Source organism: Scleropages formosus, chromosome 22 (assembly GCF_900964775.1).
Source record: "Scleropages formosus chromosome 22, fSclFor1.1, whole genome shotgun sequence".
NCBI lineage: Eukaryota > Metazoa > Chordata > Actinopteri > Osteoglossiformes > Osteoglossidae > Scleropages > Scleropages formosus.
In genome coordinates this window covers 7,750,519-7,769,587 of record NC_041827.1, presented here as the reverse complement: position 1 = coordinate 7,769,587, position 19,069 = coordinate 7,750,519, and the positions used below count along the sequence as shown (strand labels likewise).

Below are 19,069 nucleotides of genomic sequence, written 5' to 3'. Positions count from 1 at the left end.
TGTTAATTGGCAATAAGGAGAGCGGGCAAAGTAACCTGCCTCGGAGAAACCGCACAACTGCCACGCTGTGACCAGGTGCTGTCGGGAGTCTGAGATTCTGCCCAGATGCCGTTACACAATCCACGTGTTCTGGAACTTTCCCAGTTCGGTGCTTTGGGCCTCATGGACGAACACGACATGCTCGTGATTTAAAACATCATGACATGAGCCACACTTTTGGACATCTGAGACAGGCACAGGGACTAGATGGGAACGCCTCTCGACCTGTGTGAATTTGGTTTACCAAAGAACGACTCTCACCCCCTCCACTTTAAAAGGCAGTATTGAAGAACTTGAGCCACTCGTTCCTTGTAATAGGGTCGTTCTCACAGGTGATTCCATTTCTGAGTAGAGTACAGCGTCCTCACTGGCCTGTAGCCCACGCCCCGTGGTCCTGCCCCCCGCTGACCGACTGCGTGTACCGGTTACTCGTTCTCTCAGTGGCCTCCAGGGCTGAGGGACCTTCCCACTTCCCACCTGGCAGACCAGTCAGCTCCCATTGAGTGACCTGCCTTGCCTGCGCTTACGCTACCGTCCCTTCACTTCAAAACCGCTGTACAGCATATTTACTCCTCCAGCTTTCTCACACTTGGTTACCTTGTTCTTTTGTGATCGTGTTCCTCAGTTACGCAAACGGCAACTGTGTTTCTATTCTTGTTCTTTGTCCTAGTTGCATTTTGATGCCTATGCTACTTTAAGGGATTGTTTAACTTTGTCCTTATTTGTGTTCTAATATTACTGGAATTGTTTTGGATTATTTTTGGACGTGATGCTGACTTTGCAAAACTATTTTTTTTTTTTTTAAGGCTGCACCTGTTACTCTGCATGACAACGTTAAGAAATTGCTTTCATTTATAAAAAATAACCTTAATAAAGTCTCTGGTATACCATACCTGTGTATATATATTTTTTTCCAACAGTAACAGCTGTTCACTGGACTTCAACACGACTCTTCAGCCTTTATCATCCAGCATTCGATTAGACAACTCTTCACAAACTGTTAGTTATCTGGCTTCTTACCAGCTCATAGGGGACACATGGGGAAAAAGGTGGTGTCTGATGACACACATCTCTAAACATAACACCTAGAGAAACAGCTATTAAAAAAAAAAAAAAAAAAAAAAAAAAAAAAAATCAGTGTCAATTTAATTGAGGAAAAATGACAAAAAGGGGTACTCGATGTTGTGAAAACCACACAAAAAATCTTTCAGGTCTCACAGAGTACAGTACTCAATTTATTCCTTTGTCCATGTTCTGCAAGTGCTGTGAATGCTCTCATTGAATAAAAATGATCAAAAAGATACTGCTGTTTTACTTACTATATCAGTCACTAATGTCTTTGTCCAAATGCTCTAATAGGTTTGTCTCTGCGTTCTAACCTGGTCATTCTTCTGGAACATAGAACTAAGGGTTAAAAAATAAACCTTTGTTAAAAGTTATAAATTCCACACTCATGGCTAAATTCATATATGTTCATGTCATTTTGTTCCAAGAAAAACAAGCGAGGGGAAATTGAAAATTGCTGCTATTTCATTAAAAAGAAGTGGTGTAGGGAGGCCATCTAGTGGTTAGAAAAAAATAAGAAAAATCACAGCACATACGCACATTTATCAGAGGTGTAGCACTTACTTATCCACAGTAAAGTCCTGCTGTATAAAAACAGTTTCCAGTTCAAACAATTCAGGAGGGAGTAGTATAAAGGGGGCGATATGCTTCAATTTCATCGAGGAATAACACTGCGCACAGGGGAGGTAATTGGAAATCTGATGGGGTACATGTGTAATTTCCTAAATTTTCAAAGCTAAAAAAAAAAAAAAATCCATTGATTCCTCATCTAAGACTGTAGACAAAAGAGAATGTGTTACAGGTAAACCAGTTTTTGGATCAGTGGTGGCACTCTAGGTTACTCAAGGAAGTTCCGGCAGCAACCATACACACTGATGATTCCGGATGGAAAGAGAACATCTCCATCACACTCTCCTGCGAAGACAGGGATGGGCACAAACCTTTACCATCTTTTGTTACTTGATCATGGCACAAGGAATCCTCAGTAACACTGGAGGAATTAACACGTGTTCCAGAGAAATGACGGCCTTCGAGCCCGTTTCACTTGTTTGGATGTCCCATGTCATTACTGACATGCATACCATCTGATGGTGCCTGTCTTTGCCCCGTGAGGCTAATGACCCAATACTGACATCTGAGTGAGTCAATGTAACAACTAATGCAGTAAGACTCCCTTTGAGGTTCAGTGGCCCTTCTTAAGCATACTCTATTTCCATCCAGTATAAGGTAGGTATCCTGAAGAGAAGGTAAAATACTAGAGGCTTTCAATGCACTGGCAGACTGAGGTTTGGGTGGTGAGGGGTATGTAGGGGGTACAAGTCATTTAAACTACAAGAAAACCCCCCAGGGAAAACCTACCCTCTCTAAGGAGGACAGAACTGTGTGACCCAGGACAACTGGACTTCCCTTAGGACCTGGGCTTCCTTAGGAACCCAGACAGTGAATCTCAAAGAGATTCACTTCAATTGAACAGACAAGTTCAATTGTGGGTCAAGCACTGGAACCGGTTTTTGAAGTACAGTAGACCATTCTTGGTGTGTGTGGCATCGGAGGAAGCCGGAGGGTAGCGGTACTTGGCGTAGGTCTTATCGCTCTCTGACTGGTGCCAGGGCAGCTTGATCTTGGTAGCGTGACTGACAATGACATCATCGCAGGAGCCCACGTGGAGGGAGCCGAGACCATCGATGAAGAACTCTGGCGGATGACAGATTATATGACACACACACATTAATGGGGGTGACTATTATTAGTGCTTGCGTCACATTTAAATCAAGGTTTTGTGTCCTCATTCACATTTAAGAACTTAAATCTAAAGAACATCTAATGGCTGATGATTTAAACCATTGGAATTTATGGAAAAAAGATGGACTGTCCAGCAGAATAGTGCACACAGAGCAGGCAGGAAGTACAGATGGTCCCATCTATGTACATGGCTATGTGGTCAATAAAGAGCAGTTTCCAGAAACCCTGATTCCCAAGCCTGTCTCCAGTAGTTCCATGGGGGAATACTACAGTACATATGTTTCTATACATGTCTCTTTGTGTTTGTATGTTTCCTCTGGGTTATCCATTTTCCTCCTACAGCGCAGAGATGTGTTCCAAGTGAACTGGTGAGGCTAAGCTGAGCATAGCCTTCTCCTGACCAGGGTACACCCCACCTACCCCAGTGTCCAGTGATTCAAGGATGGGCTCTGGACCACCAGGACCCTGACAAGCAGTTAAAGAAAGTGAATAACTGAATGTCTCTTATGGTATTTTACGTACTGTATGTTTTCTACAGCAATGAGAAGGCATGTTTGTTGTTGCTTCAGTTCATACGTGCTACCATAATGTGTGTTAGGGTTAGAGTTACTGCCTTTGGATCCAAAGGTTGCAGGTTCGATTCCCACCTCCGGCTGTAGTAGCCTTGAGTAAGGTACTTACCCTAAATTGCTCCAGTAAAATTACCCAGCTGTATAAATGGGTAAATAACTGTGACTGTAATAACTGTAACCTTCGCATTGTAAGTCGCTTTGGAGAAAAGCATCAGCTAAATGAAAACATGTAAATGTACGTAGCTACAACACACAAAAAATTACCCACATAGAGTAACTTAATTTTAAGATAACCAACAGTAAAAATTATTAAAATTTCAGGCCTGGTTAGGTTAAGATAAAAAGAACTTGACATATTTCTCCATCCCACACAATCTGCCTTCAGTTCACCCTTTGCGCTAAAGTCTTGCTTCATGTGTTTCTTGCACAAAGTGTGAAGTTTTACTGTAGAACCATTATCTGTTCATTCATCTTAAGCATTACTAAATGTTGACCAAACAGAACCTAAGTTGCCCTGAGCATCCATTTCATTTTACACTTTTCTGTCACTGCATCTACAACACTGGTGACTGAAGCTATGTAGCTAGCATTTCGTTAGCTAGCATGAGAATAGCTCCAGGCTCGCTAACTGGTAAACAGGAAACAGTCAAATTGTGTGGTTGGTACCTCTGACAGAAATTATATCTGGGACACACTTTGCCACACCCATGCCATCAACATAATCAGATACACCTGGACCTGGCAGGATATAAGGCAGAAGCAAATATAGAAGGATGCGGAACCTTGTTCGCCGACACAGCTCACTCGTTTGAGTCAGTCTGCTTCTCGCTTCTGATCCTTGTTCCCAGTCCACTCGCCCGAGTCCTTCTCCCGTGACCTCTTCCCTTCCTGTGTTCTGATCCGTGTTTTCGTGTTTGACCTGTTGCCTGTATTCACCGACCACGATTCTGGATGTCCTGATAAACGACGTTTGCAGTACGAAGACCCACGCCTGTCCCCGACTACGGTTCCTGTCCAGTCCCTAAATAAACTCCTGCGTACTCCGCAATCGAGTCCGCCTTCTCCTTCCGGACGAAAACATGGCACACTTTGTGTTGATGGTCACTGACTTCTCACAAGCAGTGAGCTGTCCAGTTAACCCAACCCTCAAAAACAAAGACTTTTTTTAAAAAAAATATTAACTTAGCAACTAACCTTGCAAGAGAGTCAAGCAGCACCGGTGGAGTGTATTCATATTTAAATTTTAATTCCTAATCTCATCATCTTTTGTTATTTTTTTCCAAATTTTATACAAAATAAAAGATTTGATCTCAATAATGAAAGGTGTACTGACTTTTGTTGCATTGAGTTCCTACTGTGTGGCCTGTATTTTTAATACAGTAAATCTAAACTATTAGTTTCTGCTTTTACATAAGTGCAAATAGCCTACTTGTCAGCTTAGAAATAATGCAATTATTGAGAGGTGAGAAAATTTTGAATCATTTCATATTTAAGTGATATTGCACAGGGGTGTACTCACTTCTGCTATATCCTATAACTCTGAAAACTGGAGACTTGAATGAAATTTGTTCATCAAGACTAATGACTAGCCTGTAGGCCTTTTTCAAAACAAGTTTTACACAAAAGAAACATTATTTGTTGTACATAGGACAGATAAACAAGCTGACAAACCAGGGTAAAGAGCCCCTGCCAGAGGCTGAGAAGACACCATAATAAGGACCAACTCACCCAGATGGGCAACCCTTGCAAGCCGAGGGTCGAAGCCCACTTGCTGAACCTTGTCGGTGCGGGCTAGGAAGAAGTTGATGACCCCATCAGTGATGACACAATTGGGGAAGCCCTGGACCACATGGTGGAAGCCCCTCCGCATGTGCAGGCAGTCTCCTTCCTCCTCACCGGCTTCGATGGAGATGGTTTGCCGATAGGTAGCAGTGTAGCCTGTGGCCTCGCGCACTGCCCCGCCGACCTGCAGGAACAAAAGGTCAGTAGTTTTAGCGCGGGGGTGTCGACAAATTAACTGTGTGCAGCGTACACTTTCGTAACTGAATGTTTGTCAGTTACAACTGGGCTTTTCAGAAACAACGCACACCAGATGTACATCTATACCTTCTACGCAATATTAGAGTGACTCTCACAATTACTCATACTTTTGTACAGTTCAGTTGGGCTTGCAGATCTTTAACTGTCCTTGTAATTGACCAATACCCAAACACAGGAACTCATAAAAAATATTTGAAAAAATGATGCAAAAATATGCATTAAAATTTTTTTTTTAAAAAACTGTGCATTTGCAACTTACCACCAGATTCGTGTGCAGGAACACTACATGAAGAACAGCAGTTTTGATCCTTGTAAATTAAGTCAGTCAGACAGATGAATAACTCGCCCTTTGGCCTGAACTCACAGGCTCTGTTTTCTGCTTTTCTCTGATGGGCCCAGCATGTTGACAATATGTCACTGCAGAAATGCTGACAAAGTTCCTCCATGCAGCTGGACCCATACAAAAGAGTCCCTGTTCCGACTCTTCAGCGCAAGCCCATTTTTTTTTTGCCCGGCGAAGTGGGCTGAATCTTTCAATCAGGATTCATGATGCAGTCTGAGTGCAACTTTTCTGGGCAAAAGTGACCATTTATACATCCTCTGAACATGGAGAGAAAGGCTCCGTTGTGTCTTCTAAGCCCTTAAACTACTGAGAGAGAGGCGTCGAACAGCGCTGACCTCCTTGCAATGAGACCTGTAGCCAGATCTTGTTGTCACTTCAATACAGCAAGAAAGGCTACAGCTTAATCAACATCAAGCTAAAAGTGGGTGTTTGAAATATAATTTTTAGCAATAACTACAAGTGGGGTGCGGTGGCGCAGTGGGTTGGACCGCAGTCCTGCTCTCCGGTGGGTCTGGGGTTCAAGTCCCGCTTGGGGTGCCTTGCGGCGGACTGGCGTCCCGTCCTGGGTGTGTCCCCTCCCCCTCCGGCCTTACGCCCTGTGTTGCCGGGTAGGCTCCGGTTCCCCGTGACCCCGTAAGGGACAAGCGGTTCTGAAAATGTGTGTGTGTGCAATAACTACAAAAAAAAGAGACAGGAAACCATATAACAATGAAATACATTTTTACACTTTGTTGTCCTCAAGTCAGTAAAAAATAGATTCCATGCCTTTTGTTCCATTCAGAGATACAACATTGCTTTTTAACTGATTTCTAATTAATTATTTGAGATGTGTTATGATGTTTTGTTAACTTAATACATAATTCTCACTTTCACTCACAAAAAGTCAGTTTCGTTGGCTGCTGGAAAGGCTCTCATGGGAGATTGAAAAGAATATTTAATATTTTTATATAGTTTTAAATATTAAGTGGAATTATTGCCCAAAGACAAGACTTGTTTTCCTGAGTTTGTACTCGTGTTTGAAAGTAATTTTTCAGCTACTGTCTCTTCGACGGAAATCACTTCAGGATGGCTGAGGTGCTGAGTGTCTTCAGGCCAGAAAAAGAGAGGAATTTTCCAGGAACTGACCTATCACTGCGTTCATCTGCTGAATGCGTCATTTGGGCACGCACACCGAGTGAGTGCTTTGCTTTGTCAGTGAGCAAGAGTGCGTTACACTCTATTGTCTCATCAAAAAATACACTGTAGAATGTCTAAACATTTGAAAACAAATGAGACATAACATGAGAAAAACAGTGAGAAAATATTTAAAAAAAAAAAAAAAAAAAGGAAGTTTGTAACTTGTAACCTGAAGGCTGATGTTCAATTCTTACTCTAGTCACATCACTCTTGAACTTACAGTAACTGCTCCAGCTCAGTGTACAACATGTACAATGTAACACTTGCATGTTACACTGGCTAAAAAGGTGAAATAAGCCAAGTAGTAATAATAGTAACGGATATACTTGTAAAGCACGGTGGTTCTCGGTTCTGGCTCCGTTGTGGTGGAATGACCTTCCCCTTCCTCTGAGAACTGCAGAAACTCTGTCTAAATTCAACAAGAGTCTGAAAACTCACCTTTTCTGCACTCATTTCGCCCAAGATCTCTCCAGCTCATGCATGGTGTAAATGTTCATGCATCGTAACTTCATGAGCATCCCCAGATTAGCCTTTAAACAGCCGCTACTCCGGCATTGTATGTGATCTTATATTATAAACAAAAAAAAATTGTTTAAAAATTGGTAGAAGCTTATCAGCATTCATCTATCCTGCATTCTATGCACGTGCTCAAGTGATGAACATCGGTGCATCAAGTGGAAGGTAACAAACTAGGTTTACTTAAGAGTCACATGTCCGCAGCCATGTTTCTTTCTTTTAATGTAATGCACAAATTGTATTTTTGCTGAGATGTGCGTCGCTTTGGACAAAAGCGTCTGCGAAATGAATAAACGTAAATGTTTATTTTAAGATAGATTGGTATATTTCTTGCAATTGTAAATGAGTTTATTTTGTGTCACAGAAGGGGGTCACCAGATACACACACACACACTTTCTGAACCGCTTGTCCCATACGGGGTCACGGGAAACCGGAGCCTACCCGGCAACACAGGGCGTAAGACCAGAGGGGGAGGGGGGACACCCAGGACGGGACGCCAGTCCATCGCAAGGCACCCCAAGCGGGACTCGAACCCCAGACCTACTGGAGAGCAGGACCCGGTCCAACCCACTGCACCACCGCGCCCCCGCGCCCCCCTCACCAGATACAACCGACACTAATTCAAAGGGTTCAGTTCAGCACATTTTTCACCTTTCTACCACCGAGTTGCTCACCAGGTCTAGGGTGGTGCTCTCCAACACATCCACAAGCTTCTCCAGCCTAGTGCTGGCCGTGAAGATGAAGTCATCGTCTACCCAGAGAACGTACTTCGTGGTCACTTGAGACACGGCCAAATTTCGCCCTGCAAACCATCCCTATGATTAAAGAAAAAGGAAAAATCACAAATCTGAAGAGCAGGAGACATATTTTTACACTATTCTCCACCTAGTCTGGTCTCACAGGGGTCAGTGCTACTTCACAGCTCACTTACCTTCCCAAAAGGCATGATATAGTGCTCGATGTGGGGGCCTGTGACCGGTTGTGGGTGCTCACTGTCATCTGCAATGACGATGGTGACGTCTGGATAGTAACGACGTACGCTGTCAATTAAATTTTGCAGCTTGTCATAACGCAGAAATGTTTTGGTTGCTATAGTGACCAGGGCACTGATATTGTATTCTAGAGAAAAAGAAAGACATAAAAGTCCTGTTTAACAGTAATAATCTTTCATACAGCATTTTATTCTGTTGAAGAGATTGTTTTGCTGTCTGAACTATAAAAAGAATGAAATGAAACCGGTAAAATGAACAAAAACAGGTAAAACAGGAAACATACCTCAACAACTATCATAACAATAACAAACGCTAAAAATATTACCCGTAATGAAATGCATCTGCGAAAGAAGTAAATGTGTCACTGCCCGAGAAGCGTGCTCTATAAAAATAAGTTGAATTGAATCTGTCAAATGGGCCCTGAACACGGTACAGGTATTTAATCACAATGAAACAGCGCACACGTTAACTTTTTTTTTAGAAATTACAGGCCGGTTTCCAGGACGGTGAAACAGCTACTGGTAGCATGGGTGAGGAGGTGGTCTGCAGACTCTCCAACGGTGGTGGGACTGATGGTAATCAGGATCTAAGATGGTCATATGAAAAGTACACTACTGTCAAGCTTAAGTTGAGCGCAAAGCTTCAGTCAGAGAACAAAGCATAATTCAGGAATGGCTCATCTCTACTTGACCTCGGGTGAAGCTGCTGTGTAACGGTGTAGAAATCACAGGAGCTGAAAAAATGGATAAAAATGAAGAAGCTTGAACTATGTACAAACTGAACCATCTCACATAAGACACAGCAAGACCGTACGTAAGGATGACCAAAGACCACCAACAGCTTTGCAAACGTTTTGCAGAATCTGAATGTGACAGAAAGGAAAGCACTTTATTCATTTTAACACTGAGTGATGGAGACTGAAAGAGTCTCCAAATGTTCCACTTTGGTAGAATGTGCGTAAAATAAGCATTGCTGGCCTGCACTGACGAAGGTCAGAAGTTTGCTCTCATTTCACATGCAAGTTAAAAGATACATCTATACCAAAATTCCAGAAAAATAGCAAAAAAAAAAGAATGTGAGCAAGAGACAGACAGTGAAGTGAAGGTGTACAACAGACTTAAAAGCTCAAAGTCTGGCTTATCATCATTTCTGTTCCTAGAAGTTACATTTCAGTAGTCCTAGAACAACTATATTATTACTTACTCATTTACCTTATGCTTCTCTCCCATGCAGCTTACTAAGATATTTACTATTTATATACATGTCATGATATTTACATGCTGAAGGGTACTACCGCAGTGATTCATTTACATTTATTTATTTATTTAGCTGATGCTTTTCTCCAAAGCCACTTACAATATTAAGCTACTTGCAGTTATTTACCATTTACACAGCTGGGTAATTTTACAGAAGCAATTTAGGGTAAGTACCTTGCTCAAGGGTACTACAGGTGGAGGTGGGATTTGAAACTGTAACCTTTGGGTCCAAAGGCAGTGGCTCAAACCACTACTCTACTAGATATGAACTTGATTCAAACGTAACACTGCTAGGGCTACAGCGCCTTTGGGCCGCTATGCATTTAACCCACAGTCTTTGCATGCAGGAGAACAGATTATGAATATGTATTATCATTTTTAAATGCAAGTACAACACTATCAAAGCCACGCATAATACAGCACACACCTCAACTGCAGCTGAAATTTAGTATATAACTGTGGGTAAATAAGTGCTGATAAGTATATAAATTTTAAAGCCCAAGTAAGAAGTTGCAAAGATTCTTTGAACTGACTGGGGTTTTAAGGTAAGGAACAGCATGGAAAACGGTTTTTATGCTATATCGCCGCTTCCCTTGGCTCGGCCATTGCCTCTCGGGGGTTCTCCTATCGCTGCTACATTGACAATATTGAGCTCTTCCCTTTTTCGCTTGCAGCTACACGTTTCCTCATGCATCGCAGCTTGCCTCTCACACATCTTATCTTGGATCTCGGTTGAGTTGTAGACGTTGGTCAATCATTCGTCACCTCCCAACTGGTCCATCCACCTGTCAGGAACTTAATCTGCAACTCAACCTTTTCGAAACAGAGACTTTTCATCTCACAGCTGTTGGGAAGTCTGTCTCAAACTGAACAACTCGCTCATTTCATCTGCTAGCCAGTCATCCAGCACCTATCCGGGAAGCATTATGGTGCTAGGCTAGACAAGGATGAGAAGCTAGTCTATCACAAGGCAAGCACACACTCATTAAAGCTCTCTCTTTCACTCACACACACACACACACACGCACAAATTTAGAGCTGCCAGTCCACCTAAAACATGTCTTCGGACTGTGGGAGGAAACCAGAGCACCTCGAGGAACACCACACTCCACATCTACAGCCGATCACACTGTGAAGCACCCACATGACCTGCTGTACCACCTGCTCCACTTGAAATTCTTAGCACACATCTCCTCTCTCATTTGCACATCTTCAGTGTTGCAAAGAGTGTTTAATTTTCTTATTTTGCGCTTGTGCAAGCACATCACTGATAAATGAATATGTTATGTATGGTAATTTCTTTGCTATATTAAACCTCCTACGATAAATATAGATTTTTTTTCACGTTTATATTTTAGTTTGTTACCAAAGTAAACGGTTGAAATAGGTGCCGTACGTATTTATGTACCTTCCTAAGCCTGTACAAACTAAAGCCTTACCTGAAGAAAAAAAAAAAAAAAAAAAAAAAAAAAAAAAAAAACATTAAACACAGCTGCAGAAAAAGTTGCTGCAGCAAGAGGGTTAAAGAACCTGAGAGAACAGATATCAAAACCAAGGACGACATGAGCTTTAAACGAGAAAGTCGAATAATACCAGGACAAAACCATCAACAGGCACAATCAAAGGAACTTCTTACAGTAACATGTGAACAGCAAAGCAGAATGACACCAGTGTTCAAAAAATGGGACGAGGACGTCCCGGGTAAAGCCTCGTATGCCGCCGTGCCCTAATGAGGGACGTGTCACCGAACTTAACTTTTGCAGCTCGCACAGATATTGCCTGCACAATAATGTGTGAAACAACTGCAGGGTTAATGAACCGAATCGGATGGGATCAAAATGTGAAAACAGAAATGAGGTGAATATGCAGAAGAGCGGTACCTTCGGAGAAAGCAGCTGCAGCTTGTTGCTGTATAAACGTACTGTCACAACAAAAGCGGAGTTGGATTTATCACGATTTGGCTGTGCTGGGCGACAAATAAACAGGCCTCTGAAGGCCTGACTAACTGACGAGTCAAAGAACTTCACGATTAACTCATTCTCCATTTTAACGCTGAATGAAGCTAGAAATTCATCTGTTCCCGGCGATGTGTTTTTTTTTTCCCCCCTCCGGAGTGCAAATCAAGTCGTGAAATATCTTGAAATCAAACATCAGGCCGTAAGAACCTTCGCGGCATTTTATGGGTGGCGCTTTTGAGATCGTACAACGGAAATCGGCCGAAGAGCGGAAGAAAGAAAACAGCAGAGGTTGCTGAATCTTGGTTTGCGAGAATCCCGCCTGGGAGGCCAACATACCTCCTTTGGGTCCCGGGTTGTAGAGCTTTGGAGTGGCGCCATGGCGAACCTTGATGGTGAAGGCTGCCTGGTGCCCATCTGTCTCAAACTGCACTGAAAACACAGAAGATACAGTTACACTTATGCACTATCGCTACTTTTTCAGGCATATTCTCTCGTTTTATGGACTCGCATTCTGGATTTAGCCATTTCTGCAGATACTCGGTGTGACTCTACCGTGGAAACACGTATATCCCCCAGGTTCCTTTACGCTACATCCGAACACCGAAGAACCACATCGGGTGCACTTCTGCTCTGTCCAACTGCTCGCTTCTCACACGTGAAGCTACAGAGTCCTTATCACATCAGATTATATTCAGACAAGTCACTTTCACATATATTGTGCATTCTGGCCTTGCAGGAAAACCCACCTTGAACCTTGCACACTAAAGCGGGCAGCATTTAATCAACTGTTTATGTAATGTGGTAAATTTTACTCCCCGTCTTCATTTACACAGGAAATTTATCGCACATCTTCAACTGGAAACCCATACATTTCTCAATTTCATGACTACCACTTGCCCGTAAATGAGCACACTTAGGAAGCGGTATTAAAGCAAGATGAGGACACGAGAGACTGAAAGCGGCCACTGGAGAGCAGAGTGGATTGTCCCTTGCCCTGCCTCACCTGTGTCAGCAGTGCTGGGATGGAACAGGGTATTCGTGTAGGTGACAAACTGGAGCTGCCTGTTCAAGTGGGGCAGGAGGCTGCTTGAAAGAGTCATGTGCATCTCTCCTTCACCTCTGACCTTTACCCCCTCCACCTCCGCTGCTAAATTGAAAGTTCCTAGAGTGCCTGTCAAGTTCACCTAATGTGACAGAAGAGATAGGAAAGAAAGATCACTCTTTTCTGTGCTAATAAAAGCCCGGCTTCAAGTGTAACTAGGACACCTTCAGACCTACAAAAAAAAAAAAAAAAAGGCAATAGTATCAGGACCCTTTCCGAGCAGCTCGATTCCCCTGCTGTCAAGTCGCTATATCACATCTGCACAGTTGACTCCGAAGACACCGCCAAATCCTGATGATAGTTAAGTGACAAAACTTCACGGCTCTGAAACAGTCATTTAATTCAAAAAAATGACAATGACATATAATTATTATAATTTTGATGACATTTTCCTTTATACAGTATAACTTACAATTATTTACTCATTTATACAGCACAATACTCTTACACGGTAAATACCACGATCAAGGGTACTATAGCAGGAACATGATTTGAAACAGCATCCCAGCTTACAAGACAACAGTCCGAAGAACTACACTACCTGGTGCCCCAGGTGCCAACCTGCTCTTTCCTGCTGGACTCATATGGCAGTAGAAATACTAACATGCTCTACACTGCTAAGCATCAGCAGCACACGATTATTCTTACTGGTTGTCATGTATGGTTTTTTTCTTGCTGTATCCCATGTGGGCAACTCTGCCTATCAGAAATCGCACCAACTTAATGTCATTATTTAACGGCACTTATATCGATTCACAAAAAATATATAAAGGACATAAGGAATGTCTTCGGTTTACGCAGAGGTCCTTGAGTATCATCTACCAAAATAAATAACAAACATTAGGTAACATTAAATATCATTGCAGGCAACATTACAGGTTACTTCAGAAGTAGTAGCTTCAGATGTTTTCACAAATAATTCTGTTTTTCTAACTAAGCAGCCTGATGGGCAAGTTCTACTTCTGCAAGATTTCTCAGAACACAAGGGCAATTTGTATCTCTAATTTCATCAAGTACAGACAACACAAATAGCAGTTTCCCCACAGCGTTTTGTTAATGTGGAGATCTAGAAGCACAAAGAACGTTCCAGTGTTCAAATCCCATCCCATTAACACCACCCGGTGGTATCGGGCTATTAAAAGGAAAAAAAAAAAAAAAAAAAAAAAAGTGAACTTACCTGATGAAGTTCTCTGGGTGTTTCTTCTATGGCTAAGCCTGAAAAATGGTAATAAATTTACATGTTTACTGAAGGGTCATTTTGGTTTCTTTCTTTATTTTTTTTTTTTTTTTTTTTGTTTGTTTCATGCAGAGTACAGGGTCAAAACAGCACACATGCAGACCGCACACTGGAAATGCACGAGTCCACATACACAGAGTGAGGGTACGGGGTCAAAAGGCTACAATTTCTCACAGGAATGATCATGCAGCACTTTCTAATAACTTCCCAAAGGGTGTCCTGATATTCCAGGATTCTCTGGAGTCGTCATGCAATTCAAATGTCAATATGTCAAGTGGGGGGGGGGGGGGATTTAAACGGTTCTCTAATCCACATGTCTAGAGAGAAAAGCGACTGCCTCCTCTTACGTATCTGGCACAGAATTGTGTTTTAATGGTGGCCTTTGTAGCTCTGTTTCAACAGAATATTGGTGACGGATCGAAAAGCAAACAACGCACAGAGAAGCGAAGCTGCTGTCACTAACTTACTTCCTAGGCTCCAACGCTGCCTCTCCTTAACACCAGTGCGGTACATAGATACACACAGATGAGTGGGGACTGTATCTGCGTACCTGGGATAAGGATGGTTTTGAGGGGGCGAACCTCCACACCCTGGGTGGGATACTGCAAAGGGCTGTTGGCTTCTGCAACAATGAGCACATCTGCAGGAGTCTGGGACCTGAAACATATGGTGCACACAGCACAGGGTAATAACAGCGAGAGCAGCTGAGCAAACCACTCCGTGTGGAAATCCCGATTCCGGACGTGGTGCTCAGCTGCGGACACGTTTTATTTTTCAGAATAATCCGTTGAACCTTTCAATCCGCAGCTCAAAAACATTTCTGAACTATTATTTATAATCGGCGCGTCGCCAGCATTTAACAGGACACAATGAACCTGAATCTATGTCAGCGGTAACAATAATCCTAATAATAGTCATCATTATCATCAATGGTATGTTCATTTCCATCATTTTCCTCTGAGCATCCCCTCCCCACACACACACACATTCCTACAGTGCAGCTGAGCAGGGAAAAGACTCACCTCATCTGGAAGCTGTGGTACTCCTGGGCCCGGCGCCGCTTCACTTCTCCCAGCTCAGAGGCCTTGAAGGCCGTGTGGAGAGGGTGGGCCGATACCCTCGGAAACAGCAGCTGGGTGAAGGGCAGGTTCATGCTACTCCCCTCACTTTCACAAACACATCCATTTCGTGCGAGTAGGCTGGAGTGGTGAGACGAGAGAAAAGATATTTATTTTTCTTGTAATTTAGCATAGCTTTTAAAAATATTATCTTGTCATTGAACAGTGCATAACAGGTTTAATTCTACATTTGGTTATTCGTTTTTAGTAAACACTTGTCCACTGCAGGGTCACGGTGGTCTGGAGCCTATCCCACCAGGCATAGGGCATGAAGAAGAGAACACACTGGATGGGATTTCAATCCGTTGCAGGACAATCACACCTATTTACACACACTCCGGGCAATGCGGAGTCACCAGTTCACATAAAACGTATGTCTTTTGACAGTGGGAGGAAACCCGAGCACCCAGAAAAGCCACGCAAACTCTGCACAAATAGAGACAAATTCGAACCCACAGCTCAGGAGCTGTGAGGCAGCAGCGCTTCCAATGGTGCCACTCATTTGCTTTAATGAGTTATTTTCACTTTCCATAAGGGTGAAAGAAATTCAGTAAAGTTGTTGTACATGAATATATACTGGACTTTAGAGCAGCAACTACACAAGTGATATACCCAGAGAAAGAACCTTGTGTTTCAAAGCTCCCTGGTTTAAATAATGGCAATTACTAAAAATGGTTTACAATTACGCTGCAGGTGACGAACATGCACTGCTGGGTTCCAGAGAACGTCCTTTCAGACCTCCTCACCTAGCCACACTCTCCTTCAGACGAAAGGGAATCCCAGCGTATCGCTGATCCGAGTCCTGCAGCCTCTCCTCCAGCAGCTTCTCGGCTTCGGTCCCTGGTCTCTGGCGCACATCCACGGTCGTGTAGGTCCGTGGCGTCCAGGAGCGGAGGAGGGCCGCCACAAGCAGCACCGAGGCCACGATCACCAGCAACACCGCCTTTCGTGGAGAACGCATCCTGGACACTGATCCCCAGTGGGTGTCAAGGCACTGTCCTTGTGACCAATCGATTGCAGGTCCAAATCCCAGGAGGGGAGCAGCTTTTATATCCTTTAGCTAGGCACTTCATCTAAATCGCTTCATAAAAGCATCAAGGTCTTTGGTGACAAGTGCCAGCTAAGTGCAAAACTTAGGAAATCTGTGAGAAATGAAAGCAGAAGAAATAAATTGCAGACGGACAAATCGCGAGTAGTATTAATGACAATGAAACCTTCTCCAAAAGCCTGACCTATAGTTTCCATCTGATTCATGATTACAGAACATTATAATTACCAGAAGCACTCATAATACCGCAACAGGACTTTTAAAAACCACCCTACTTTCTGGAGGTTGTTCATAAGTCATTATTTATGCACACACACACACACACACACACACACACACACACACACACACACACACACACACACACCTCAACCTGCTTATCATGCTGCTCATCCTGCCACTCTAACATAGATGCCTAGTTAGAAGCACCTAGTTGCCTTGACTCCCCTTTTTAAGACCCTGTTGACACTGGGAAGGTACTCGCCTTGAGCGAGAGATGGAGAAGGACTGAGAGAAAGGGTTCGGGAGCCTGGGCATCTGCCTACTTTTGCGATCCCCTTCTCCTCGATAACACGGCCAGCCTAGGAGTTCCAGAACAAAGAGCTACTAAATTCGGAAATCCTGAGTCGGTGTCCTCTTGTTCCACGAACCGCCCGTTCGTCACGGGCTTTTTATGTCCCGGTGTTCCATGACATTTGCAGTTCCTGGCCGCTGGGATCTAGCAGAGGAACGCCGTCCGGCCACGTCGCCATCTGCACAGCAAAGAAGTGGCAAAAATCACCGTCACCACTTCACACTTAATGTACATAAAGGCACACTTCCTCGCAGCACGCTGCTGGACGGAGCAGACCGTGCGTGTCCTCTCGAGCCGAAGACACAGGCACCAGGGGAGGGACACGTCCCCTGGGCTGCTCAAGCAATCCCACGTAACCCCCCTCCCCCCCCCCAAGAATGCACTTGGATTTTAGGAGAGGAACACTGTAAATATTTTTTGCTACCACCCAATGAGCGAGTAACACAAGTACTGCGGTACAAGTGTGAGGAGCTCGGGAGGAACAGTCAGTGTGCTCATTTCGTTGTAAGGGCTGTTTACTCAAATCAGACACTGAGTGGGCAGGTAGGTAATAAAGCATTAAAAGAGGCACAGTGGAGGAGACGGGACTGGGGACTTTCACAGGGATGCTCACTTTCCCCCCCACAGCGCTCATCCTGCTCATCATCCTGCTCATCCTGGACCGCGGCGTTATCATGATGACACGTTTATACCCCTTCGAACTGGACCCGAGGGCCAACGCGCAGTGTGAAACTAGTCTATATTTCACGCAAGAGGGGAAACACGAACGGGCTCAGGGTGAGAGGGGCTCACGCCGACATGGCACGGGCCGCTCGTTTCTGCATTTTCGGGTTTTGCCACATTGCGCACGATACGCCCCGCGCTCGCCCCCGGCTGGATTGGGGGGGGGGCTGCCCTTTCCGCGTGGACTATCTTGGGAACACGGGGACGGGGGCGAAGCAGGGCTCGATCCGCCGCGATCCTTCCATTGTTCCGCACAGGTATCACCCCCCCCCCCCTCCTCTCTCCTCTGTCCCCACCCCGCACCGCCGCCGCCGTGATGATCATGTCCCCGTGTTCCAGGCAGCCGTCACACTCTGCGATGCGGTCCACGCGCGGGGACCGGTCGCGCGTCCACGCGCCACGAATGCGATCATTCCAAATAATAATTATATTATGCTGTCAGATTGGTGCTCGGAGGGATGGCGCTGTGATTGCTGCGCTCGCCGAGGCCTCGCTGCCCACGGAAATGCATCACTTGTGAAAAAACAGACTAATTGCTTTACCACGAACACAGTGCAAACTAGATGACGGCCCACCGTGTTTGAAGTACGAGGGAAAAACGCCACGACAGGTTCCATAATGGAACGAGCAGTTTAACGGAGATTTATGACACCCATCATCATGATGATATTTAGTAGACCCATAACTGGGCAGACCGTCTACATTTGGCCTAATTGGCTTCGGCATTCCGTTGCATTACATCGAATTATAGTGTGGACAATAAACGACCCTGTAACCTTCTTTATATTGCAATGTATGTATTTGCTGTACCATGTATATCCTGACATTCACTGGCTGATCTCGGTAATTAGCTTTGAAACACCAATGCTATGGGAATGAAAACATTCATCAAATTCACGGCTGCTAAATTGGAAATGGAAAAGGCAGAAACAGAGCTTACCTTCAGATCTCCAGTTTTCTCCGCACTATAGTGCAGAACACACCAGTACGGAGAAAATAGCACTGAAGGCTCACTGATGCGGACTGTACGTGGACCCTAACGTGCACTGCGGCTGCACCGCCTTCCCTCCCCCTCCCCTCGCAGCCCCGCCCCGCCCCGCCCCGCCCCTCCAGCCCGATCGGTGTGTGACAGCGAGCTGCGCGCTCCCTCTAGTGGCAGAGATCTGTGTCACGGTGTCATATTGCAGTGCGTGAAAAGCAGCGCGGAACGCAAAGAATGCGTGCGCTTGCTACTTGAGTTACGAATCATGGAGCAAATTAGAGTTACGAAGTTTCGAAAGTACGAACATTTTCCCTCTAAATTTCCCCCCAAACTTCAAACTCTTGTCGTTTTACTTTTTTGAAACTCATTTTTACAGTGGAGCGGCAGCAACCGACGTTTACACTCCAATCCTGTAGATGTCAGTAACACACAGCACAACAAATCGGGGGGGTGTCATCTCAGTTTAACTCTTCTCCGTACAGGTCATGCTCAGCAGTTTAGAGGAAATCGTGCCTGGGAATTTAGGTCGTAGGGCACAAAGGAGTAAATCATAACAATTGTAACTCTTGTGAAAGAGTGGTGGG

General features: G+C 44.3%; 1 protein-coding gene across 1 annotated transcript; it reads right to left on the bottom strand.

The window, feature by feature from the left end:
- Positions 1–1,175: 1,175 nt before the first annotated feature.
- b4galnt1b (beta-1,4-N-acetyl-galactosaminyl transferase 1b) lies at positions 1,176–16,285 on the bottom strand. The gene is made up of 10 exons (XM_018726028.2): positions 15,905–16,285; positions 15,063–15,239; positions 14,591–14,697; positions 13,981–14,018; positions 12,705–12,885; positions 12,038–12,130; positions 8,427–8,614; positions 8,170–8,310; positions 5,148–5,385; positions 1,176–2,799 (listed from the first exon to the last, which is right to left on the bottom strand). Exons 1-10 carry the CDS (start codon positions 16,117–16,119, stop codon positions 2,585–2,587), a joined length of 1,593 nt encoding a protein of 530 aa, XP_018581544.1. The 5' UTR covers positions 16,120–16,285; the 3' UTR covers positions 1,176–2,584.
- Between the last annotated feature and the right edge of the window lie 2,784 nt (positions 16,286–19,069).

What these genes read in the sequence shown, in the direction of transcription:
- b4galnt1b (XM_018726028.2), bottom strand. Translation starts at nt 16,119, where the DNA reads ATGCGTTCTCCACGAAAGGCGGTGTTGCTGGTGATCGTGGCCTCGGTG. An exon ending in CACCCAGAGAACTTCATCAG is followed by an intron (nt 12,886 to 13,980) that starts GTAAGTTCACTT and finishes CTGTCACATTAG; the next exon opens with GTGAACTTGACAGGCACTCT. An exon ending in ATATCATGCCTTTTGGGAAG is followed by an intron (nt 8,311 to 8,426) that starts GTAAGTGAGCTG and finishes CTTTAATCATAG; the next exon opens with GGATGGTTTGCAGGGCGAAA.